General features: G+C 53.5%; 9 protein-coding genes across 9 annotated transcripts; 5 read left to right on the plus strand and 4 right to left on the minus strand.

The window, feature by feature from the left end:
* Window positions 1-286: 286 nt before the first annotated feature.
* On the plus strand, window positions 287-2,230 carry J4E88_005595 (uncharacterized protein; the record flags this gene model as incomplete). Its single annotated transcript, XM_049399230.1, has 3 exons — window positions 287-496; window positions 550-1,122; window positions 1,172-2,230. The coding sequence occupies 3 exons, from the start codon at window positions 287-289 to the stop codon at window positions 2,228-2,230; spliced, it is 1,842 nt and encodes a 613-aa protein (XP_049255021.1).
* Window positions 2,231-2,515: 285 nt separating this feature from the next.
* Window positions 2,516-3,428, minus strand: J4E88_005596 (uncharacterized protein; the record flags this gene model as incomplete). Its single annotated transcript, XM_049399231.1, has 2 exons — window positions 2,516-2,728; window positions 2,784-3,428. 2 exons carry the CDS (start codon window positions 3,426-3,428, stop codon window positions 2,516-2,518), a joined length of 858 nt encoding a protein of 285 aa, XP_049255022.1.
* Window positions 3,429-4,990: 1,562 nt separating this feature from the next.
* On the plus strand, window positions 4,991-6,183 carry SFH5 (Non-classical phosphatidylinositol transfer protein (PITP); the record flags this gene model as incomplete). Its single annotated transcript, XM_049399232.1, has 2 exons — window positions 4,991-5,694; window positions 5,751-6,183. The coding sequence occupies 2 exons, from the start codon at window positions 4,991-4,993 to the stop codon at window positions 6,181-6,183; spliced, it is 1,137 nt and encodes a 378-aa protein (XP_049255023.1).
* A 259-nt stretch (window positions 6,184-6,442) lies between these two features.
* Window positions 6,443-8,086, minus strand: J4E88_005598 (uncharacterized protein; the record flags this gene model as incomplete). The annotated part of the gene is made up of 2 exons (XM_049399233.1): window positions 6,443-7,718; window positions 7,770-8,086. 2 exons carry the CDS (start codon window positions 8,084-8,086, stop codon window positions 6,443-6,445), a joined length of 1,593 nt encoding a protein of 530 aa, XP_049255024.1.
* Window positions 8,087-8,583: 497 nt separating this feature from the next.
* Window positions 8,584-10,611, minus strand: J4E88_005599 (uncharacterized protein; the record flags this gene model as incomplete). The annotated part of the gene is made up of 1 exon (XM_049399234.1): window positions 8,584-10,611. One exon carries the CDS (start codon window positions 10,609-10,611, stop codon window positions 8,584-8,586), a length of 2,028 nt encoding a protein of 675 aa, XP_049255025.1.
* Window positions 10,612-12,708: 2,097 nt separating this feature from the next.
* On the minus strand, window positions 12,709-14,561 carry J4E88_005600 (uncharacterized protein; the record flags this gene model as incomplete). The annotated part of the gene is made up of 5 exons (XM_049399235.1): window positions 12,709-13,392; window positions 13,446-13,879; window positions 13,932-13,985; window positions 14,033-14,398; window positions 14,468-14,561. 5 exons carry the CDS (start codon window positions 14,559-14,561, stop codon window positions 12,709-12,711), a joined length of 1,632 nt encoding a protein of 543 aa, XP_049255026.1.
* A 1,807-nt stretch (window positions 14,562-16,368) lies between these two features.
* On the plus strand, window positions 16,369-17,876 carry J4E88_005601 (uncharacterized protein; the record flags this gene model as incomplete). Its single annotated transcript, XM_049399236.1, has 2 exons — window positions 16,369-17,418; window positions 17,469-17,876. 2 exons carry the CDS (start codon window positions 16,369-16,371, stop codon window positions 17,874-17,876), a joined length of 1,458 nt encoding a protein of 485 aa, XP_049255027.1.
* A 1,146-nt stretch (window positions 17,877-19,022) lies between these two features.
* On the plus strand, window positions 19,023-20,867 carry J4E88_005602 (uncharacterized protein; the record flags this gene model as incomplete). Its single annotated transcript, XM_049399237.1, has 4 exons — window positions 19,023-19,265; window positions 19,314-19,349; window positions 19,411-19,735; window positions 19,786-20,867. 4 exons carry the CDS (start codon window positions 19,023-19,025, stop codon window positions 20,865-20,867), a joined length of 1,686 nt encoding a protein of 561 aa, XP_049255028.1.
* A 1,023-nt stretch (window positions 20,868-21,890) lies between these two features.
* Window positions 21,891-24,622, plus strand: J4E88_005603 (uncharacterized protein; the record flags this gene model as incomplete). The annotated part of the gene is made up of 6 exons (XM_049399238.1): window positions 21,891-21,894; window positions 21,950-22,198; window positions 22,251-22,659; window positions 22,996-23,539; window positions 23,587-23,976; window positions 24,041-24,622. 6 exons carry the CDS (start codon window positions 21,891-21,893, stop codon window positions 24,620-24,622), a joined length of 2,178 nt encoding a protein of 725 aa, XP_049255029.1.
* Between the last annotated feature and the right edge of the window lie 49 nt (window positions 24,623-24,671).

Raw genomic sequence — 24,671 nt, forward strand, 5'->3', positions numbered from 1 at the left:
AGGTGGATCCGGTGCTCACGATGCCCACATTTCTCAGTCTGATCTGTGAGCAGATCGACGCTCAGGCTCGAGACGACCCTGACGACTGGTAGCCCGATTGCACAAAGGCTGGGGTTGCTGCCCCACCCCCACCATACTAGAGCTCCCCAGAGCTCTTATGAGCTCATCCCGCATTGACAGCTGTATTGTAGCTCAACATTATTTCTCGCGTCCTCGGGCTTTCAATTAGCTTTTCTTCAATTCAAAATACCACACCTCTCTCACTTTCCCATACTCATACGCAGCAATGTCGATTCCCTTCCGCCAGACCCAGCGCAAGCAGTCGCGTCAACTGTCAACAGATCCCCGCAATGAGCTCCACCCTCAAGTCGACCACTACATCGGTATCGATGTTGGTACCGGTAGTGCCAGAGCCTGTATCATGAATGATCAGGGAGACATTGTTGGACTGGCCTCAGAGAACATTGGCCTATGGCAACCACAGACTGGCTACTACGTATTTAACCCGCAACAGGCAAATTGCGAGAGTCAAAACTAAAGCGAACCCAGGAACAATCCACAACAGACATCTGGCGATGCATCTGCTCCTCAGTTCGCCGAGCCATGGATCAGCACAACATCGACTCAAGCACTATCCGTGGTATCGGTTTCGATGCGACCTGCTCGCTCGCAGTATTCAGAGACGACACAGATGAGCCTGTCGCCGTTACTGGACCAAACTTTGACAACAAGGACGGCAACGACCGCAACGTCATTCTGTGGCTCGACCACCGACCTGTCGAGGAAACAAACAAGATCAACGCCACCAAGCACAACCTGCTTCGCTACGTCGGAGGCAAGATGTCCATCGAGATGGAGATCCCCAAGGTATTGTGGCTGAAGAACAACATGCCGAAGGAGCTATTCGATCGTTGCAAGTTCTACGATCTGACTGATGCTCTCACACATCTGGCTACTGGCAGTGAGAGCAGAAGCTACTGCAGTGTGGTCTGCAAGCAGGGCTTTGTACCTGTTGGAGTCGATGGTAGCGTCAAAGGATGGCAGGAAGACTTCCTCAAGGAGATTGGCCTCGAAGATCTGTGCGAAGACAACTTCAAGCGCATGGGAGGCGTTGACAATGTGGTTTGTCCTTCGCTACTATTCTTGACGGTCCCGGCTAACAAGCACACAGAACGGACGCTACCTCACTGCGGGCGAGCTCGTCGGCACACTCAGCGAGAAGGCGGCACAGGAGATGGGCCTGCAACCCGGTATTGCAGTCGGAAGTGGAGTCATCGACGCCTACGCTGGCTGGATCGGTACCGTTGGCGCCAAAGTCAAGCTCGATGGGGATACTCTTGACATGGACCAGCCTAAGAACGATGTTTCGCAAGCCTTCACGCGTCTCGCAGCCGTAGCTGGGACATCGACCTGCCACCTTGCCATGTCACGCGAGCCCGTCTTCGTCGACGGTGTCTGGGGCCCATACAGAGACGTCCTACTACCAGACTACTGGATGGCAGAAGGAGGGCAAAGTGCGACAGGTGAACTACTCAAGCATGTTATTGAGACACACCCAGCCTTCAACGAAGCCGTGTCTGTCGCCGAAACGTACAACACCAACATCTACGACTACCTCAACGAACATCTCCGCGAGATGGCAGACGCGGAGAAAGCCCCACACATCGCCTGGCTTGGACGTCACTTCTTCTTCTATGGTGACCTCTTCGGCAACCGCTCCCCTATCGCCGACCCCAACATGAAGGGATCTGTCATCGGTCTGAGCTCCGACAAGAGCCTCGACGGCCTGGCATTATACTACTACGCGACCATGGAGTTCATTGCCCTCCAGACACACCAGATTGTTTCTGCGATGAACGCCTCTGGCCACGTCATCTCTTCCATCTTCATGTCCGGTTCGCAGTGCCAGAACAGTCTGCTGATGCAGCTCATGGCCACTGCGTGCGACATGCCGGTCCTGATTCCACGATACGTACACGCAGCTGTAGTGCACGGCGCGGCTATGTTGGGTGCAAAGGCGGCCAGTACCGACAAGGACGGAAACAGCGAGCCGCTCTGGGATATCATGGACAGACTGAGCAAGCCCGGTAAGACTGTGAAGCCACTGGCTGATAAGACGGTCAAGAAGCTGTTGGACGCCAAATACAAGGTGTTCTTGGAGCAGTGTGAGGGCCAGCAGAGGTACAGGAAGGAGGTTGATGCCGCCATTGAAGGATGGGCTAGCAAGTAAATATCACAAGTGGTAGTAGTCAAGGACACGACGATGAAGGGGATGATATCCATCATTAATTAGAAATTTGTTCCGGCCACAAGACACTTGCCGAGGAGCTCGTTGGTGCATGTTGTTTATATAACCCAACTCCCCGCTTATGCCATCGGATACGGAAACTGCATGGCTGCTCCGAGTGTTGTAAGTCTTGAAACGCGGCTGCATGCAGTCTGCTCGTTGCTATCGTCTGTAAAAGGGTATATCGTACAGGGGAAATTGAAGAAGATGTGTGCCGGCCGTTGAGCTCTAGTATCGTCGGCGGGGTCCACGTGGTGGTTCTCTGCGACTAGCGTCGTTGAAGCCGTATCGTCCATCTTGGAAGCTACCAGCGCGTGCGCCCGCACCGGTGTCGATGTCCATGTCATCCATGGACTGCGTAAGGCGGGCAGGCGGTGCTCGTGCCACGTGGGTGCTCGCGGGGACATCCTTCATGTAGACGTAGAGGAGTCTGCCATCAGCCTGTTGATGGAGTTAGTTTCAGTCCAGCAAAGAAGAAGCTCGCCGGAACACTGACCTTCTGGTTGTTGAACGTCGCGATGACATTCTCGGCGCCCTCCCTGCTCACAAACTGCAGCTCGACCATGACCGTCGGGCTGGAAGATAAGAGCCTGCAGCCCAACGTCTCTCCTCCAATCGGGGTCATGACGGCCTCGATATCAGCGGCCGTTGTTCCAGGTGCAAAGTTGCTAGCAATGACGGTACACGGACCGCCCGTCGCGGCACCTCGAATGCTGATGCCCGGTGCAGCGTCATTGCTGCGTGTAGCCGCAGCGCGACCAAGGACGGGAGCAAATTTGGTGTACGCTTTGCTGTTGCGCTCGACCTGCGATGCTGACGCCGTCCGAGCGAGGTTGTTCCTGTTGTTGGCGGCACCGCGGGGGTTGTTCAGCTTGTGCAGATCGTGTTGCCATTTCCCGTCGACGTTGCCGGCTGGCTTCGCGCTCGCTGATCGCTTCTGGACGCCAGCACCACCGTTTATCCGACTGAGCAGCGATGGCTTTTCAGATTCAACTCGCGCGCGGCCGCCGGCGCCTGGTGCATTCGCTTTCCGGCCTCGGCTGCCAGCTCCGAGGAACTGTTGCGCGAGGGCTTCGTTCTTCTTCTTCTCGCGGGTCTGCTTGACGAAACTCTCGAAAGACGCGGTGGTTGAGGCGACCATGTTGAGCGACGGTGGAAATGGAGAGTAGTGGTGGTGGTCTGGTATCGAGTGGAAGCGCGTAAGTGTCGGCCTAAGGACAACCAGCGAGCGCGTCTACGAGAACCTTGACCCGCTTGGATCAAAGCACGGGCCACGACCCGCCCGGCGAAATGAAACACCGCCGCGAAAAGTTCCCGTACAAAACTTGAGCCTGCAGCTTCTCTCTCTCACTCCAACAACGCGCCCAACTTTTGGTAAGTCAACACACCCGCTCTTCCTTTGTTTCCTGTTGCTATCATGATGAACACTTGTGTCGCCCCTATCATACATTCTATGGTGATCCGACCACTCAAGCCAAACGAGAATACTGATCTTTCGCAACATCTATCAATTTGTTACTAGAAGTTTTTTCAGGACATCAGCTAACAAATTATAAAGGTCTCAATGTTCTCAGTCACAGTATGACTTCGCGATCATGATGCGCCATTAGATGCGCTGCCGCCGACGTGCGGTCCGTAGCTCCACGAAGCCTTCCGTCCATCGCATATCCTCTACGTCCGTTGGTTACAAGCGATAGCAGACCTCGACATGATATGGTCGAAACGGCAAGGCTTTCGTGGGCTGCGATAGAGTTTGAAAGGTTAGACCACACCCCCGTACCCCAAGCACCCATCCTTAGATGATGAGCAACAAATGTATTATCAAATACCGACCACTTCGTGGGGAATAAACTAGTTCGATTACCTGAATATCTTTCCACCATCGAGCCTTCGTCAAAACGTCTTCTTCTGGAATCGTTACTGACATAGCTCTAGGTATGCACTAAATAGAAAGTCTACTTGATACAGCTACCAGCTTTCATTGAAAAGGTACATAACCATTCTCTTTTCTTTCCCTTTGCAATGATGAACACCAATTCATGCTAACTCAGACGGGGTTCGCCTCACTGATTGAAAACACATTCGAGACTTTTCATCTTTCGGCTGATTGCTCTCTCACCTGCATCTTTGTTCAGAATCATAGTCTACGTTCTATGCTAACTGTCAATCGCAGATTACTCAATGTCGATACGATCCATACCAACTGCGCTCCTCTGTCGACCGAACAGGTGGCATCAACGCGAGATGAATGATGTCAAGGGATTGTTTAGGGACATGAGTGGAGACCAGCTCGTTCGGTCGATGGACGTTCTTCGGCATGTATATAGCTACATATGTCCATCACTCTTAATTAGTATGAGACATTCACTATTGCAAATCTTCATGTGATCATGCAACCGGTACGCTGAGGACGTAAGGTTCTCCTGCATGCTGTCCATGTATTGAGATAGTAGAATGAAACAGCTAGCAGACAATCCAGACATCTGCAGTAATGCTGTATTAATTCATATGGTTACTTTGTTGTCGTGAAACTGCAAAAGGAAGTTACGCGGTCTCTTCCTTGTCCAAGCGGATACCAGGACTGGGGACGCGCAGCGGTTCCGGAGTTTGGGGAACGATCTCGAATGATCTCCGGACACTTGAAACAATTCCCCAACCCAACGTTGACAGCACAGTTAACACGCACTCGTAACGCACATCAAGATGGCAGCGAAGCCCGAAGACGTAAGCACAGCACCCACGGAAGGCGCCGGTCTCTTCAGTGGAGCAGGCCCGGAGAAGCAGCCCGAGCCTAATCCTGTAGCCGACTCTGCCGACAAGAAGGACGATGGAGATGCCGTCGACAGCGCAACCGCAGCGGTAGCGGATCTTTCGGTCAACGAGAAGAAAGAGGAAGCAAAGCCGACAGAAGTCTCACCTGAAGTTACTGCCCCAGCTCCCGAGGCCGCTCCCGTCGCCGCATCCAGCGACGCCAAAGCCGAGCCCAGCACTGTAACACCCACCCAAGGTCCCATCTGGCCCGAGACCGCACCCGACCACCCGCTCACGAAGTTCTACGATGCCTTCGAAGCCCTCACCACCGAAGCTCAGCACAATGAAGTCTACGGCATCGAGCTGAGCAAGTCGAAGCCTTTCCATACCAAGCTCATACTACAAAAGTTCCTCCGGGCCAACCAGAATGATTTGGACAAAGCCAAGTCACAGCTGCTTGACACGCTGAAGTGGAGGAAGGAGTTTGATCCAATCAAGGCAGCAAGAGAGACATTCCCGAAGAACAAGTTCGATGGACTAGGATACGTGCTGGACGTTGAGGGTGTACCGGAGAGCCCGAACAAGAAAGACATTGTTACCTTCAACATCTACGGAGCTGTCAAGGATAACAAGGCTACCTTTGGCGATCTGGATGGGTATGTTTCCCCCAACCTCATGCAATGAACAAGACCATGCTAACAGAAACCCACAGCTTCCTCCGCTGGCGCGTAGGACTCATGGAGAAGTCCGTCCAAGCGCTCAACCTGCCCGCCGCCACAACGCCCATCCCCAACTTCGGCGAAGGCCCCGACCCATACCAAGGGTTCCAAATCCACGACTACCTCCAAGTCTCCTTCCTCCGCCGTGACCCCCTCGTCAAGACCGCGACCAACAAGACTATCGAGATACTAGGGCGCCACTACCCTGAGACGCTGAGCAGGAAGTTCTTTGTCAATGTACCTGTGGTCATGGGCTGGCTGTTCAATGCGATGAAGTTGGTTGTGGCCAAGGAGACGAGCAAGAAGTTTGTTGTGTTGAGCTACGGTAATCAGCTTGCTGCTGAGCTGGGCAAGGGTGTTCCGAAGAGCTATGGTGGTGAGAGGGGGGAGTTGGCTGAGTGTGCTGAGGGTATGAAGATGGAGTGATCACACGAGTCGCATACACTGGTGCTATGGGGAGGGGAAGATCGTAATGGTAGGAGACGAAAGAAAGGGCTCAGCGTGCTTGTTTGACTTAGGCCTAGTTATACCCCACTCACAATTGTTCAGTCCTTTCGAGAACAATGTAGTCAAGAATAAATGTTTTCATACTAAACTAAAATACTGCATATGTACTTGTGACTTCGAAACGCATTGTCATCATGCTCAGTGAGCAAAAGCTGTATGCGTAAACAGCTGGATATCATTACTCTTCTTTGCCTTCATCTTCTCTCGGCACCACCGCTCTGTCAACCCAGCCCTCACCCCTCAACACACCCAAGCCCTTCCTCGCAACGCCACTATTGACCGATCTGGGCGATACCTCGTACAGAGCATTAACCGTCGCCAAACTAACAACAAAGAGCAGAACATCCCCATTCTTCATACCCTTCCACCACCCCCTCTTAACACCCACCTTCCACATGGAATCAATCGACATTCTCGCTGTATAAAGGAAGTTACTTCTTCCACCTTTCCTCTCCAAGAAGGCCCAGAGTCCGCCTATGAAACCACCCAGGAACCAGCGTTGTGTTGACAAGAAGGCTCGAGGAAGTATGTTTTGGAAGAGACAGATGGATCCCCAGCTCGTTCCTATAGCGCCAGAGAGGAAGAGCGACATGCGCAGTATGCGCTTGGCTAGACTGTTCAACGAGGCAATGGGAGCGGAGAGGAAGGCTTTGTATTTCGTGATGCTCATGGCTGTGAAGAAGAGCGTGAAGAAGCGGGCGATTTTGGGGAAGGCTTGGATCCAGTATTGGACGTAGGTGCGTAGACAGGACGGGTCTTGCGGGTGGAGTAAGGCGCATGACAGGGACTTGATCGCTGGATGCGCGGGAGACGTTATCGGAGAGATGGATGTCAACCGTTTTGGTAGCGTTTCAGCGTTGGGGAAGAGAATCGGCGAGACGAAGGGTGGCCAGCGCTGTCGCGAGATCTCTGCCAGGTTGTCCACTATGTCAAATGTGCCTGGCCAGGGTGCGGTGCTGGGATAGTCTTCGGGGCGTTTCTGTATATACTCTGGCGAGTTCTTCAAGATATGGTCTCCGAATCCAGAGGGGAAGCAGTCGCGGTCGAAGACAAAAGCGTGCAGTAGCTGTCCGCAAGCGACTGGCATGATCATCCAGGAGCCGAACCAACTGGGCCTGTTCTTCATGTATCCCAGCTCATCCAGGTAGTTGTAGCCAAATTCCAGGGCCCTTGTCATGATGTAGATGGCGATTGTGACGCGCAGCTGATCCCCTGGGTACACGGCGAGGAAGAAGCCTGCTAAGCTGGATCCAATGGCCGGTGCCAACTTGGATGTCAAAGAACGTGCTATGCGTGGGTTCCGCCGCCGGAACGACTTGCCTTCATGGCTGAGTAGGCTCTCGCGGATGCGCACGAAGATGCGCCGGAGGAGGCGGTGGAAAAGGAGTATGAGGGCGAGGGAGCTGCTGAGGCGGACGTTGGGTGACTTGAAGACGGAGGTTCTGGGTTGGTTCCTAAGGGGTTGTTAATGCACGTCGATTAAACGTGACCAGATGTATGCCCACCTATTCGCTGGCCCCCGCGACAGAAGCCTGGTCTTCACGACTTCCCATGCCTTCAGCCCCGAGAAGGTCACGATGCCCAAACGCAGTGCCGCGCGGAAGGCGGCTACATTGTAATCATCCGGGCCCTTGACAATGGCGTCATATCGCTTCGGGGTTATGGTGCGCTTCTTGACGACTGGGGCGCGCGAAAGGAGGTATTGATGCAGCAGCTGGTACTCCTTTGCTGAGATGGTGTAGCGGAGCGCATTGCGCAGAATCGGGTCGATTGGTTGCGATTTAGCGGGGCCCGGCGTGGGCTGCGATGCGCCAGACGACATGGTGGGCGTCTGCGATTGTATTCGGGCTCATAGTTTGAGGGGCTGTTGTTATTGTCATTAGACGGCACACGCGGAGTCTGGGGAAGCTAGCATTGATGACGATCCCTGGAGGTTGCGCACAGGAGCCGCTCTTGACGGACCTCGGCAGTTTGGCCATGTACCCCAATCTTCTCACATGCGAACGACATTTCTTAGTCTGGGGCTACCTTAGCCTAGAGAGCTATCCCGTGGTCCACAAATTGGTGTCTAATAAGACTTGGTTTGTACGCGCATCTCTTGGTACACGTTGCGCAAACAAACACAATCACGATATGGGCTACGGATTATAAATCACATATGTATACTTGTCTATATACTCTATGGTTCCAAGGAAAACCCATGTATTACACCATCGCTTCTTCAGATGCGGACTGTGTATCATGTTTCGCACCAACCGCTAAATACAAACAGTGAAGACATAGAAAAGAAAAGCTGCACTACATTAAAATGTATAGCGTCTACAATGCGAACAAGGCAAGAGCCGCACCGAACAGAGCACCCTTGGGCACGACGTTGAAGGGCGAGGCGGCGCCAGTGAACTCGGCTGGCGAAGAGGGACGGACGGCACCAGTACCCGTGGCAGTGCCCATCGGGACAGTGGCGGTTCCCATGGTAGAGGGGATGGGGTATGGCGCACCACCGGCAGGTGTGGTGGCAGCTGGGGTTTGAGGAGGCTCAGCAGTGCCGGGCACAAGAGCAACGGGCTCAGTTGGGTTGGCGCCAGCAGAGGCGGGCTGAGTGGTGAAGTGAACTTGAGGGACGGTGAGGGTAGTTGTGCCGAATGTGATGGTAGTGCAAGGTGTCTCTTCAGCAGGGGTCTCGCCAGCAGCAGTGGTAGTGCCAACGACCTCAGTCATGGTGACAGAAGAAACAGCGGTAGTGATGGCAGGAGTCTCGCCGGCAGCAGTGGTGGTGCTAGCAGCGGGAGTCTCATCAGGGTAACCAGGGCCGTACGCGCTGGAAGCAGGGGCAGAGGGAGCGGCGGAGCTCTCACCACCAGCAGGGGGAGCGGGAGGAGCAGAAGGAGCAGCAGGAGTAGGGTTCAAAGGAATGTACGAAGGGCAGTCTCCGACAATGGAAGGGTTTTCGGGGACATGCTGGGCACAGATACCGATGAAGTATTGCAGACCCTTACTAATTTCGTCGTCACTACCGCAGCGGGCAGAGATACAGTCGATAACATTCTTGGTGAACTCAGGCTTGAGGCAGTAACAGCTGGAGTCGGTGTTGTCCTTGCAGTCTGGGGCAGAGATCTGGAGCCACGAGTTCATGCACTTGGGAACCGAGTCGGTGATGTCGACGGGAGGGTAGCTGGGGCTGGAAGGCTGAGGAGCGGCTGAGCTGGTAGCAGGGACAGCAGATGTGACAACGGCAGACGAAACAACGGCAGAAGAGACAACAACGGAAGAGGCTACAACAGTGGATGACTGCTCGCAAGACTCTCCGTATCCGCAGCCAGCAGCAGCAGAGCTCTCAGATGTGGGTGGCACAACAACAGTGGAAGACTCCGGTTGGGGGGTAGCGGTGCTGATGGAAGGAACCGACGCAGGGTAGCTGGTGATCTCCACGGCGGAGGAAGCTGGAGGAGTGTAGGCGGGCATGGAGCTGTTGGTGTAGGGAGCAGCTGAAGAGGCAGGGGTCTCGGCGGGTGGGCATCCCTCTCCACCGTACTGTCCACACTCGTTGGCCGAAGTGGCGGGAGTCTCGACAGCGGATGAAGAAGCAGGGGTCTCAACAGCAGATGAGACGACGGTAGTCTCGATGGCAGAGTAAGCCGTAGTCTCAACAGCGGAAGAAACGGCGCTGGAGGCTGGGGCAGTCGACGACTCGATGGCGATGGTGGAAGACTGAACCTCGCTTGAGGCGGGGACCTCAGGTGGAGGGGGCGGCGAAGGGGGCGAAGGAGGAGTGTATGGTTTCTCAGCGTCACAGTCGAAGCCGATGTTGTGGAAACCGATCTCGCAAGACTCCTTGTCACCCTTGTAGTGAGATCCAAGGTAGACCTCGACGGACTTTGCGCCACCACACTGGGTGTTCTGCAGTGTTGATCCACCAGCCGAGCAGCTGCTGTGCTGCTTGCAGATGGATCCGTCTCCCATCTTGTAGTGGAGCTCGAGCTCAGCGTCGAACTCAGCCGAGACGTCCATGTGAGTAATGGAGAAACCGCGCTGGGCACAGCCAAATGCAGCGGGCTTGTTCTTCTGGATGGTGTTCTTGATGCACTTGTTTCCAAAGGTTCGCTTGCTCAGAGAGTCCCGCTTGCCGAAGGAGTTTGAGCATTTCCAGCCCCCAGAGAAGTCGAAGTCTCCATAGTTGCCAACATCCTGGCCATCGATGAGATCGGCCCAGTTGAAGCCGCCCTTCTGCTTATCGTCGCAGACGTTGTTACTGTAGTCGGGAGTGCCGAAGTTGTCGAAGAAGTTCCAGGTGGCCGCGGCTTGTTGAGCGGCGAGGCCAGTGACCAAGAGAGCGTAGGTAGACTTCATGGTGATATATGAACGTCGAAATCGAATTTAGGTAGTAAAGCGAATATCAATGTATGTTGTAGTTGGACCTTAACGAATGACGGTCTAACAAGAGAACAAAGTCAAAAAGAGTGCGACTATGTTCGTCTTGGGAAGCGAAAGTAGCAGCAAATGCAATGCTGAGATTAGAAAACAAAGCGTGTGTAGATGCACTGAGGGGAAGGACGAAGGGTCAAGATATACTTCTACCACCAGCGCTCGTTCGAAACAAGCCGTCTCGAAACATTTCTAAAGGATTGGTCCGCCGAGGGCCTCCGACTCGCGTGCTCAGCCACGATCAGAACGAGTCGCCCAAGGAGGTTCCATGTCGGTCGTTGTCGCGCGCTCTGCAGGCCCACTCGGCAGTAGGGTCGTCGGTTACAAGATGGCCTGGCTAAAGATGGTGGATCCCAGTCAGATGGCTTTGGCGTGAGCACATCGTAAGCGAACAGGGGCGCTTTCCGAAACGCCCTAAATAGCCCACCGGAGTAGACTATCATGCAGGTACGAGCCAATGGCGTTGGCAGTGTGTATTTTGGCAAGCCAAGAGCGTCAAGTATATTGTGCGACAGGCCAACGACTGGTCGGGGTCCAGTGTCAGTCGTACGGGTAGAAACGCAGAGCCGCAGGCTGTCGACAGGTCATCGCACCCAGCTCTGTTGCCTTTCGGATCACCTTCAGTAGCGATACTTCGAATGCGCCAATGTCTTACATACGGGCATCTGGAGGGTTCCATTCTTGCCCACCTCCTGCATCTTCTCCACTCCGTTCATTCTCCTGCATCCGTCCAGAGCCGTATCGCCTAGCCAAGTCGATCTCCGTTGCCTGTATTTCCTTTTTGGGCGGAGCCGCCGACCAACTATAGCCATGACGCTGTCGTTCTGAAGAATATGCACGAGCGTGTTTCATGGGTGTTCCGCCATCGCTGCGGCCAACGAGCGTCAGGAACAACAAGCTTCGAGTGACATACATCCTAGGCCCATCGGAAGGTCGTGTCTCAAAGGCTTGGTTGCTTTATTGGAAGGAGCGCGGCATGAACGAGAGCTTTGGAGTGTCGTGGGAAAGCCATCGGCTCGTAGTGTTAACACCTCAGGTACTTCTTGTCGAGTTGGGCGGGCAAGCGAGCCCATGTCAGGAAATGCGCGATTCATCGGCCGCAAACAACTCAACATCCCTCTGCAAATCAATACTGTGCACTATCGAAAAGCTGATCTGACTTCTAAATGGAGGTTGCGGTTGCCTGCCTCTCAGACATTGCGCATCATGCAAGGATAAGACAACAAGCTTTAGAGACATGGCGCACGGGTACCTTGCAGCGTGTGGAACAGGGCAAAAAGATGTCGTGAACGGCCGGGAGTGGCGGTGTCAGCTCGGAACACAGGCGCAGACGATTGCTTCGTGAGCGCGGGAATGACGGCACCACCTTGTGTTCGCGACTCGCGATGGACCGTGCTACGAGCTGTCACGACACGAGTACACAAGCGAACTCGGCTATGTGATGAACTTGGGTTTATCGAAGGCTTTCAGAGTATTATGAAGTAAAATAGCAGATGGCAACAACCCTCCATCCTTCAGCCGAAAAGCTGTTTCGATTACATCTCACTACCTCGGGGTATTATTGTCGGGTTGCCCTTTCGGAGAGCCCTGACACGTTGCTATTCTCGTATTCCCCGTGTCCATGGCATCCCAGCCGTTTCAAGAATTCATCCGTGATGGAGGACCTCGCATGAACGACTGACTTTATGCTATGTTCTACCCTAGTGCTCTCAGCTGCACACTCGACAACGGCAGTTACTGTGACTTGGGCCTGTGGAAAATGTGTCGTATTGTTCTTGTTGCAAATCATGTAAATGGTAACTGTGATCTATGCCAATGTAAATACAGTAAACGCCAAAAGACCTATGCTAAACGCCAATGCCTTGTATTCTGGTATCGTTGCCGTTGTACCCAAGACGCCGAGGATCAAGCTCGCTTTTTACAAGCAAGTCGATATGGAAAAACGAACAAACAAAAACGCCATGCCAACTGCTCGTCTATAATCAAACTGATGCTTATCATGCGCGAGACCTGCTGCACCGATTACTCTTGATCTTCTACTACAATGCGAACCACTTCGCTCCGACGACGCTCCTTGGTCAGATAGTCGCTAGCCACGTTACGCACTCGAGCGTGACACTCATGCGCTGCGCGATTGAGAAAGGGCACCTGAAGAGCTCCGCAAATTGCAACCAAAGCGGAACCCCACCAAGCTAAAGGCGTGAAGTGAAGCTCGAGAGAGAGGCCGTAGAGCAAACCGGCGATGGGACTTGCTACTGTGCGGCAGGCAGCACCGGTAGATGCAGCCAACCCGTTGATTCTTCCAAGATGCGATCTATCGGGCGTAGCTTCTTTGATCATGATCAGAAGGAGGGGGAAGGCGAGAATCGACGTCAAGTTCCGTACGGTCAAGCAAGCGAACAGACCAGGATAGACCAAGTTCTCAGGAAGAAGCTGTAAGAAAGGAACAATAAAGTATGCGATCGGATGTGCCAGTGTGACCATGAGAAGCAGACGCCATACACCAAAGCAATCCGCCAGTAGAGGGAAGACGAAACCCTGGATCACGAGCTGGATGATGCCGTTGAGGGATAGAATAATGCCCACATTCTGGATGGGTATGCCAAGCCCACCTCCCAATGACGAAGGCGAAAGGTCGAGCGCGTTCATGTCATCGTCGGCGCGTTTGTCTTGGAGGAAGATGGGGAGCAAGTGATCGTATGTCATCTAGGATACAATTAGCCGGCTGTTCGTTCGTTGTGATGGACTAGGAGACTTACGGAATGGTACGTGAAGATACCTAGGGCGACGACGAACATGATGACTGGACGTGTGAAGACCTTCTCGCTCGTCGGAGATTCAACCCAGTCGCCGTTGGAGCGCACCCGCCAGATCTCGTCGTGTTCGACTTCCACGGCGTTGAAGGTGCCGTAAGATTCCGCGGTCAGGTTTGCCGACGCATCGGCCGTCGCGCCTTGAGCTGGCAAAAGAGGTGTCTCTGCGACGGCCGCATCGTATTGTTCGAAGTAGCCTCGTGGCTGCTTGTCCGGGTGAGTTTCCTCTAGAAGGAAGTATGCCATGAAGATGGAGAGCAGAAGCAAGGAAGCGCAGATGATATTTGGGAGTAGGTAAGGGAACTTCGCAAAAAGGCCTGTGGGGCTGAAGACAGATGGGAAGTTACGAGCGGGCTCAGCAAAGTATCCACCAATCGACGCTGTTGTAGTTAGTACAAATAAGCAGGAGTCGATGGATTGATCTTGTCTTACGGCCAATGATAGTACCAATGCTCCAGACGAATGGCATGACTGCGTACGCCTTTGCTGTTTCTAGTTAGCAACGCCCGACAGAAGTAGTTGTGGTCACTTACGTTCATGCTCTGGTCGCTTGACCAACTCTCCAACCATGGTCTGGATGACGCCAATGTTGCCATTGAGTGCGCCGCCGATGATTCGCCCAAGGAGCGCGACCCAAAAGTTTGGAGCTAAGCCAACAAGTAGCAACGAGGACATTGTCCCAAGACATCCAAGTATGACAACGGGTTTTCTACCTATACGGTCGGAGACTGAGCCCCAATACATGCCTGAACATGCCTCGGCGAGCGAGAAGGCAGAGATGAGCAGACCGGCAAAGAACGGTGCGCTCGTTTCGGACCCAACTTGGAAGTTGGTGACGAGTTTCCAGGCGTATGGGAGTATCGAAGTAAGGGCAATTGGCTCTGCGACTCGAACCAGCGCTGGAGTGTGTTGTCAGTGCGAGGCTCGGGCGAACAACAACTAGTGTCGGTGGCATGGGAAAACCATACCTAGGAGGCCGAGCTGAGCGGCGGGAAATTTGTCTTGGGTGGCTTCGGGGGCATCTTGAGGGCTTGTTCTTCGGTTCTTGGTAAGAAATGACATTCTGCAACCTGATTTGGTTCTTACGGCTTCGCCAACACGCAGTCGTCGTCTAGCTCGGGGGTGGCTTGCTATGTGAGTAGAGCTTTCTCTGCGTTTGGCCTTGAATCACCCAGTAACAAACAAAATGAGACGCACGAAGGCCGTGAACAAAGGTTGTGCGATGGCGGTGTGTGGTACAGAAAGCAGAGAGTAGAAGAGGGAAAGTTCTGGCACCTGGGTCGGTGCAACCTGCCGTCCAACCAGCGGGTGCACTAGAAACGGGACGATCGGCAGTCCTTGGCGAGCATATTTCTCTGCTTTTTCATCTACACTCATCGGCCTGCTCAACACAAGACCTTCTCCCTCGCGATTGTCCATCTCGATGTCTACTTAACTTTCACATACCCGCTGATTTTCCCGCAAAGATGCCGCTGGAGCGACATTGGGGAACCTTGTTGTTCTATTCCCCGGTGAGCCCCACAAGGCGCGGTGGCAATAGTCAAACGCTAAACTTGGAAGCGACTTAGTGTGAATGGCCGTTTCCGCGGCTCAGTTTGTTCGGGTGCCATCAACTGATCATCCGTCGAACGTCATCTTTGCTATGACAATCGCTTTCCCAGTTTTGCATCGTCTCCCGAAGTCTTGTCTCCAGGCATTCCACGAACCGGGTACCACGCACAACGTGGAATGTCCAGACACCAAAACCACCCTCAGGCCCCGGACGGCCAAGGACGAGCTAATTCTTGCCCTGCATTCGAGCCAATCAAGACCCAGCCGTACCTTTTTGCAACACCACCAGCTTAGATGTAGTGCTACCGCCTCGATACGCTATCTTCTCGCGATGAGAAGTTTGCATACAGTCTCCCAAACATTTCGCAGCCCTCGGAGCTGTACCATCATGCGTTCGGGTGTCAACGCAAATGTGTGCGCTTGCGAGTGATCGCAGCTACCAGCCACTCAGTTCAACGGACGAGAAGCTCTCATTGCAATTCGTAAGTGTCGTGTTAACATTGATGAGTCAGAAGGGAGGCTAGTCCATCGAATCCGCTACGATAACTACACGTTCTGAAAGTATTGAATTCCGTGCAACAGAAAGCATTACGACTGCGCGCTTTGTCGCGTGCCTCGTGCCGCCTCACATGCAGCCTTGGTGGGAGCACCAGCCTAGTGTCTAGCGCCCGCTTTGGTCCCCACCTCCCTCCCGCTGACCACGGCATCACCTTGTCGACTGCATCTCTCACACTACTCAGACGAACTCTTTGATGACAGACATCTAGCATGCTCAGCTAATACGTCACACCTAGCACCGCTTTTCGGGTGGCTCCAGGACGTTGCCAAGCGGCCAATCCCGGCACGAAGAATTTCTCGAAGACTTTTACGTGATATGTGGAGCTCGCGACGACACGGTCACGTCTCAGCGCAAACTATTACTCACGATGACCCACACTTCTCACAAAAGTTCAGGACCCTTTCTGCACTGGCACTACGCAGCGAGGATGTTTTCTGATGCCTATGCCGCATGTAGCCTCCTCGTGCTCATTCCCCCACAAACTACACTCCGCTATGGCAGGCTTGACAGCGGATCCATTTGAGGTGCGTCATGCTACCCAGAATTCAAGTCAATATGTGCATTAGTCGCCGGGAGGCGATCACCCAGGATCTGCTCGGCCACTAGCACACGTTACGTCTTAGGATGATGACCCAGAGGTCCGATACAGGAGGCGAGGAGATTCAAAAGACCCAGCGTCGCCGCTCTTCGCTACCGAGCTATATTTCGTTCATTGCATTTTGAGACCCTGTAACACGTTGTTACGGTCAAACCTCAACCATGGGTCTAAAAGCCTTTCTCAAGAAAGAGCCCCAGGCGCCTTCCAACGGCGATGTTGCTTCTCACACGACCGCATCGGATAAAGACGATATGGAGGCATACGGACACAACACCGATATAACGACCGGATGGACAGGCGACGGGTTTGCCGGAGCGACCGAGTATCCCAATGCTCCGGGAGAGAACTACCGTACGCTGGGCCGATGGCGAGCGTGTGTGATCCTGATCACCATCGAAGTCGGAATCGGAATCCTCAGCTTGCCCTCCGCTTTAAAGACGCTCGGTCTGATCCCCGGAATTATCGCGATCCTCGGATTCGGTGGTCTGACGACCTATTGCGGTTACATCCTTCTTCAGTTCTACAGAAGATATCCCATGGTCACGAATCTGGTAGACTGCGCGTTGTACGTCGGAGGCAAGCCATTCGAGTGCTTCCTTGGAATCGCTTTCGTTTTCAACCTCGTCCTTATCTGCGCTTCGGCAAACATCACTTTGTCGGTCGCACTCAACACGCTTTCGCGTCACGCCCTCTGCACGGTGGCTTTCTTGGCTTTCCCTCATATTCTCTGCTGGCTGCTCTGCATTCCACGAAAGCTCTCTTTTGCAGCCGCAGCTAGCTGGGTCTGTACGATTTCTATCGTAGCTGCAGTTCTGATCGTCATGATCGCGCTTGGTGTCGGTGGACCACAAGCTCCGCCAGGTTTCGAGGCCAAGATCGTTCTGGTCGGAAAGCCTAGCTTTGTCGAGGCTGTCAATGCTCTGCTCAATGTCGCCTTTGCTTTCGCGGGAAACCAAAGCTTCATCAGCGTTATGGCCGAGATGCGAGACCCATCCAAGGACTTCGCGCCTGCTCTTTTTATGCAGAAGTCCTTCGAGGTCGTAATCTACATCGTGGTCGCCTGTGTCATCTACGGCCTGGCAGGCGATGCAGTTACATCTCCCGCGCTTGGTTCTGCGCCAGAGTTGACAGCTAAGATTGCCTACGGCATTCTTATCCCTTCTGTGCTGGGAACTGGCCTGATCATCGGTATTACTGCCATCAAGTTTATGGTACGATCTCTTCTCCCATGAGAAAGAAGACAAAGCTGACCTCAATATAGTACATCACTATCATGCGTAACATGAAGCCCGAGGCTGTCAACGTACACAACGCCCTTACATGGACCCTTTGGATTGGCCTCGGTGCCCTCTTCTGGATTGTCTCCTTCGTCATCTCCAACGCGATACCCATCTTCTCATCTATCCTCAACATTTCGTCTGCCATCTTCATCTCGTGGTTCACCTTTGGTCTCACGAGCATTTTCTGGCTACATCTGAACTGGAAGACACAATGGAGTTCACCACGGAAGAAGGCGGTAGCCGCTGTCAACTACGGCATCATGATGGTGACGTTGTTCCTAATGATAGGAGGACTGTACACATCATTGAAGGCTCTCATTGACATCTACAATGATCCCAACAGCACTTTGAACGGACCGTTCACTTGCGCGGATAATAGTATATTCTAGATGATACCACGTAATTAAACTGATGATCTGTCAGTACACACAAAAGTACTCACTACACACGATCCACGGCGAGTTCTTTCGAGACTGATTTGATGTGTGATGGAATAGACTCGAAACAACTCTACATTATGGGCTATGCTTCGAAGGGACCAGCGGCCGCTTGTAGTTCGGAGGTACATGGGGTCGGCACTCCAAGCTCCCTGGGAGAAGTAGGCTGGCGGAGCCCTCACCCATTCTCATGCGGTCGCTACCCGGGACCATTGATGGCAAGCTCAATCAAAACGCCGCATATGTATCTGCCTGTGTCAAGTCGCACGGATGGTAGACCGAATGGAGTTGTCGCGGCGACAAAATTCTCACCCACCGAATGAGGAGAAAGGACTAGGACACTTTTGGTGAGGCGGTTCTGGATGGATCGCGATATGTACCACAATTACCAATACTACCGAGTAAGGACCTTGGCGATAGCATAGAAAGCTGAGTCGCTAGAAGAGCCTCATGAAGCGGACTCCTGTTCCGGTGGTAGAATGCCGTAGTGCCTCCGATGGAATTGCCGAGTGCTTTTGTAGACCTTCTGTCTTGTGTATTCATCGCAGCATATACTGCGCATTTAGTATGTGCGTCTTCACTCAATGCCATGAGAGTATCTCAAAGATCCCGTGTATCGTGTGCCGTGATCAAAGTAGAAAGGAGAGGATTTCTGGGGACCAAAACACCGGGGAAAGTCTGAGCCCCAGACTCAGAAATGCCGTTGGCGTGTGCCTTTCCTGCACCCCACAGCATCGCCCAGATTGCTACGCTAGGAGACATCTAGAGGTCTGCGGGTAAACACCGGGCTGGAGCAGTCCAATAGCAAGTCCGGTCGCGCACGCTTCTCCACCTCCCGAGAAAACCAACGAGCGTCACGATGTCATGATCCCCGCAAAACTCCATCCTCGGTTCGGACCATTTTCATTTTTGGCGTGCAAAACCGTCATACCCCGGATTCAAGGACGGAGCGGCAGATGTCTAGTCGCGCTGTTCGACACGACCTTTATCCCCCGAGACGAGGCTACCGAGCGACAGCGAGCTAAGGCTTGTCACTATAAAGCATGGCTGAGGTTACCGATTGCTTGGGCTTGATCCCATCTGTCATCGCTTGTCAAGATGTTGCGCAACTCTCTAGCGGCCGCGCTGTTCCTCGGCCTAGCAGCTTCGGAAGCTGCTACGCCCACCGCTCAGACGAAGAACGGAACGTATGTCGGCACACACTCTGCCGAATATGATCAGGACTTCTTCTTGGGTATTCCGTATGCTCAACCGCCCGTTGGGAGTCTTCGCTTTAGAAACCCTGTCAGCCTCAATGCTACTTGGGATGAGGCAAAGCCGGCGACGCAATACTCTACTGAGGTACATAACCTTGCCTGACGTATGAGACATGGCTAACAGACCTTGCAGTGCTACGGATATGGGTCTGATCAATGGAACTACCCGGTAAGTTTCGAGAAAACCAGATAGCCAGTTCGCATGCACTGACCTGGTTTCCTTATGTTAGATATCGGAAGACTGCCTCTACCTGAACGTTATCCGCCCGGCAGGATGCAGTGCAGAGGACAAGCTTCCAGTCGCATTCTGGATCCATGGAGGCGGTTTCTTCCAAGGAGGAGGTATCGATCAGCGCTACAACATGTCCTTCACCGTAGAGAACGCCCAAAAGATTGGAAAGCCCATCATTGGGGTTACCATCAACTACCGACTATCTGCCTGGGGTTTCCTGAGTGGAAGTGAAGAAGTCAGGGACACTGGCAACCTCAATCTCGGCCTGAGGGATCAACGCCTGGCACTGCAATGGGTACAGGAGAACATTGAAGCTTTTGGAGGTAAGTTTTTCTATTGAAACACTTGGAGCCCACGAATTGACAGGAGACAGGTGACCCAGAGAAAGTTACAATATACGGCGAGAGCGCTGGTGGAGCGTCCGTTGGCTTCCACTTGACAGCCTACAGTGGACGTGATGACAAGCTCTTCCGTGGTGCTATCCTGCAGAGTGGTAACCCTGTTAACTTCGGCCGTCTTCCCGACCCAGCAGTAGGATACGCCGACATGTACAACGAGCTCACTCGCCGAACAAACTGTGCAAACACCACCAGCCCACTCGAATGTCTCCGCCAGCTGCCCGCAGAGCAGCTCAACACTGCACTCAACACGACAACCCCGACTTTCAACATCACGAACTTCATGCCTTGTCTGGATGGTGACTTCATCCAGAAGCGCACTTCGCTCCAGCTCAACACAGGCGAATTCGTTCATGTCCCAATCATTTCGGGTGCCAACTCGGATGAGGGCTCGGCCTTCAGCCCTGCGCCTGTGAACTCCACCGAGGGTCTTCGTACCTTCATCATGGCAGACGGAGTTCCTGCCAACTTGACAGAGCAACTGCTTGCAGCGTACCCTAACGATCCTTCGGTCAACGTGATTCAAAGCTTGGGTAACCTCACGCTGGGCCCTGAATGGGGACCGGAGTATCGCCGCTCAGCGTCCTACTTTGGTGATCAGGTCTTCATCGCCAACCGCAGGTTGACCTGCGAGACATGGGCTGCTGCCAACGTTTCTGCATACTGCTACCGTTTCAACGCCATCCCGGCTGGCCTTCCCGCCGCAGTCGGTGTCACGCATTTCCAGGAGGTTTCCTTCGTGTTCCTCAACCTACAGGGTGTCGGCTACCTGCCTGCTGCCGCTCCTCCGTTCGAGAACAAGACGGAGAGCTACAGCGATCTTTCCAGGTTCATGAACAGCAACTGGGTCAGCTTCATCCACGACCTTGACCCCAACGCATGGAGGGAGACGTACGACTACAACGGAACAGAAGCCATTTGGGCTCCGTACGACAACGCCAACCCAATGGACATGGTCTTCGACGCCAATGTCACGAGTTACTTGGAGCCGGACACATACAGGAAAGAGGGTATGGCACTGATCAATGCCCATAACTATGATGTATATGGTCGATGAGCAGCCACAGGCTGTAGTATATAGCGACTACCGTACATAACTGCACATAATCACACCGAATCAAGAAACCGTCTAATTATTTCTCGCTCCTTCTGAATCTGTCTGTCGTATGCTCACATAGAATAGCGAGGCATCTTGACGTGAAAGCCATTTGGTCGCCTACACCGACGCACACGCGTTACTGTGATCTTATACGAAGGAAGCGTTGGATGTCTCGCCTGACGCCCTATAAGGAGTTAGTACCATGTCAAGCCCTCAGCCTTGGCTATAGAGCTGAAAGTTGATCAACGTAAGCTGACCTGAGACGAACGAAAGCTGCTTCGCCTGCGCCACGGCCCGTTAGGCCTCCCGACTCCTAAGGCAGGCAACGTGCGAATCCCGCTCAGCCATCATATTCCCAGGCAGAGACGAAGCTCCAAGCCATAATCATCCGAAAAGTGGAGCAGGGATTCCTGCGACTTACGCCCCGCGTCGCAAGATGGCCCATAATGGGCATACGCGACTCGACATGCGACTCCTGATTTAGAATTGCAAGCAGTCCGTACAGGAACAGGCGATGATGGATGAGTATCACAATGGCAGTGCAAGCCACCAACTCGATTATCTGTGCATCTCGAGTAGTACATATATGAGTAGATGGATGTGTCATTCAAGGCATGCTCATCTGAAACTCTTTCTTGAACGTTACAACCATTCGATAAGACAAATCTAACTTTACATCGGCTCCTACCTACCAAAACAATAACAATGGGCGACACCGAACTCTGCATTGATGTCTCGCCTGAGTGCCCCGTTGAAGCCACCATTTACGGGTACACACCAAATCTCGCCGCCAACACGTTTTTCGCGGGTTTCTTCGGTCTTGCTCTCGTCGCTCAGCTTTACTTTGGTATCCGCCACAAGACATGGACGTATATGATTGGCGTGGGACTGGGATGTTTGGCAGAATGCCTTGGGTACATTGGCAGGATTATGCTCAATAGAAATCCTTGGGACAATACTGGATTCATAATCCAGATTGTCATGCGTAAGTAACTATGCCCTTTGACTTGGAAAGAAATTGTCGCTAACAGTTGGGGTAGTCATCTTTGCGCCGGCCTTCTTGGCTGCTGGTATCTATTTGACACTCAAGCATGTGGTCATCCAGTTTGGCGAGGAGTGGAGCAGAGTCAGACCGAACTGGTACACGTATATCTTCATCGCTTGCGACATCTCTTCGTTGGTCATGCAGAGTGCGGGTGGAGCGCTGGCGGCCACGGCAGACCCGGGAGAGAGCATTGGAGACGTCGGGACGGATCTCATGATTGCGGGTATTATCTGGCAGGTTGTTGGTAAGTTTGACCTCGCATGCTTTACCATAAGAATCAGCTGACAACCGAATAGTACTGGTGATATTCGGCCTCCTCGTACTGGAGTACAGTGTCCGCACCTACCACCGTCGCGATCAGCTCTCTGCTTCGGCGCTCAGGCTCTGGTCAAACCGACGCTTCCGATTCTTCTGCGGCGCTGTTGTAGTCGCATACACCGCTATATTCGTTCGATGCGTGTATCGCATTCCTGAACTGCTCGGAGGCTGGGGAGGTGAACTCATGCGTAACGAGATTGAGTTCATCATACTAGAGGGCGTGATGATTGCGATTACGGTGGCGGCGCAAACAGTATTCCACCCGGGACTGTGCTTCCCTGCGCTGGGCAATACCATGGGCAAGCAGAAGTATGTCAAGGCCGGTAAATCGGAGTCGGAAATTGAGATGATGACGCCGGGCGAGACGGCATCTAGGAGGGATATATCGTACGAGGCTTCTAGGGCATAGTGTGAGACTGGAAGAGGGGAGACAATGAACGTTGTATAGTCGAACGTCAAGATAGAGTCATGTTAGGATCCGGCGCAAACCATACAGGCAAAAATCACATTTCGAGAGGAATAGATGAATGCTTTAGATGGTGTAGAAGCAACAGCGACCAGTGATGCAATGCGCTTTCTTACTCGCGCTAGCGTCAAGCTAGGCCAGAACCGCGGCCTCTCACGAATTGATTGTCAACTTGCAGCATGCCATCTACTTGCTCCACAAACATAATCGCGTCATTCTTAGCTACGTAGCTACAGTCGCGGGACTGGCTAGAGCAGGATGAACCCGCCCAACCCACCGAACGACGAATCTAGCGCTGGCAATGGCGCGCCAACTGCGATCGGCGGCGCAGCCACTATGTCCGCACCTCCGCATCCACATGCAGAACCGCAGTCGGCAGCACCCACTGCATGGTCGTCGCAAATGTCTACCTTTCCTACGAACAGCGGCGCTGCTGGAAGCCCCAACTTCGGCCAGTACTCGGCATCTACGGCAGCGATTCTCGAACGCATCCAAGGGAAGAACGGCCATGCCGCCGGCAGTGCTGCCTTTGAGGCGAAGCGGGCAGAGATCTTGCAGAGTTACGTGACTAGCGACAAACTGCCGACGCCCCCGCCAGCGGCGAGTACGGGACGTAGGGGGAGAGGGGGACGAGTTAGCACACCAAGTGGACTGAAGACGGAAGTCGGCGCATCGCCGTCGGGCCCTTCTTCTGGTCGCGGATCTGGTAGAGGGCGAGGAAGGGGTCGTGGTCGCGGTCGCGGAGGACGTGGAGGCAGAGGCGGCAAGCGGAAGCGATCTGAGAGCGACGAGGAGAGCAATGTCAGTCGCTGTGGAGTGCTCTGCGACTGTGTGCTGACATGATGTAGAACGACAACGACGACTCAGACGTCTCAGACTCGTACACCCCACTACCCACACAAACCAAGTCCGGCCGAAGCGTCAACAAGCCCGTCACATTTGTACCCGTCATCCCAGAGCCAGCCAAGGGGGTCAAGCGGAGGAAGTCCACCAAGACACTACTTGCTGCGAAGTGCAAGACCTGTCACCGAGAGACCGACCCGTCGAACAACCGGATAGTATTTTGTGATGCGTGTAGTACCGCGTATCACCAGTACTGCCATAACCCGCCCATCGACAACGAGGTCGTCACAGTGCTGGAGAAGGAGTGGCTGTGTGGACCATGTATACGGGCCAAGCAGTCTGTCGTAGACGGCGCACAGGATCTGGTCGCTGCGGAGGACCTGACTATAGATGAGGTAGGTCCACGCGGCCGCTCAAATCGGGCATCTTTGCCAGGACTTGGTATACTAACTTTAGCAGAAACGCGCATACTTCAATACCCTCCCACAAAACCAGCTAGTTGGCCTCCTCCTGACTGCTACGATCCGACATCCAGAACTACCCATATTCCCTCCGAACGTAAAGAGCCTTATACCCGAGACCTCAGCCATCAAGTCAGAAACGCCGCAACAACAGCCCTTATCCACCCAACACTACACCAGCTACCAACCCCCACCATCTTTTAATCTTGGTCAGATATCCTCGACTCCAAACGGCCACACAACTTCAAGCCACACACCGCAGTTCTCATCACATTCTCATTCCGAGATGGACGCTGCAGAAGCACAACTCCTCGGCGAGAGCAGCCACCAGCCGCGCACAACGATAGATCTCGCAGGCAACCAGTACGAAGAAGACGACGGCTACGACACCGACCCACCCGCACACTACCCCAAAGCTGGCAACGGTCTCGCACGAACACTACGGCCAGAGAGCGAAGATCTTAATTGGCTTGTCGACGACAACTTTGAGGTGTTCAGCCATAGTTACCAGGGGGACGGGACAGGGCTGGGCGCTGATGGCACACTGGATGGCATGGGAGATGGACAGAAAGTAGTTTAGGATGCTGCTGGAGAAGCCTCTGCTAAGGTTACCGGTGATGACGAACTGT

The sequence above is a fragment of the Alternaria novae-zelandiae genome (genome assembly GCF_023758075.1).
Source record: "Alternaria novae-zelandiae strain BMP 2774 chromosome Unknown scaffold_10, whole genome shotgun sequence".
NCBI lineage: Eukaryota > Fungi > Ascomycota > Dothideomycetes > Pleosporales > Pleosporaceae > Alternaria > Alternaria novae-zelandiae.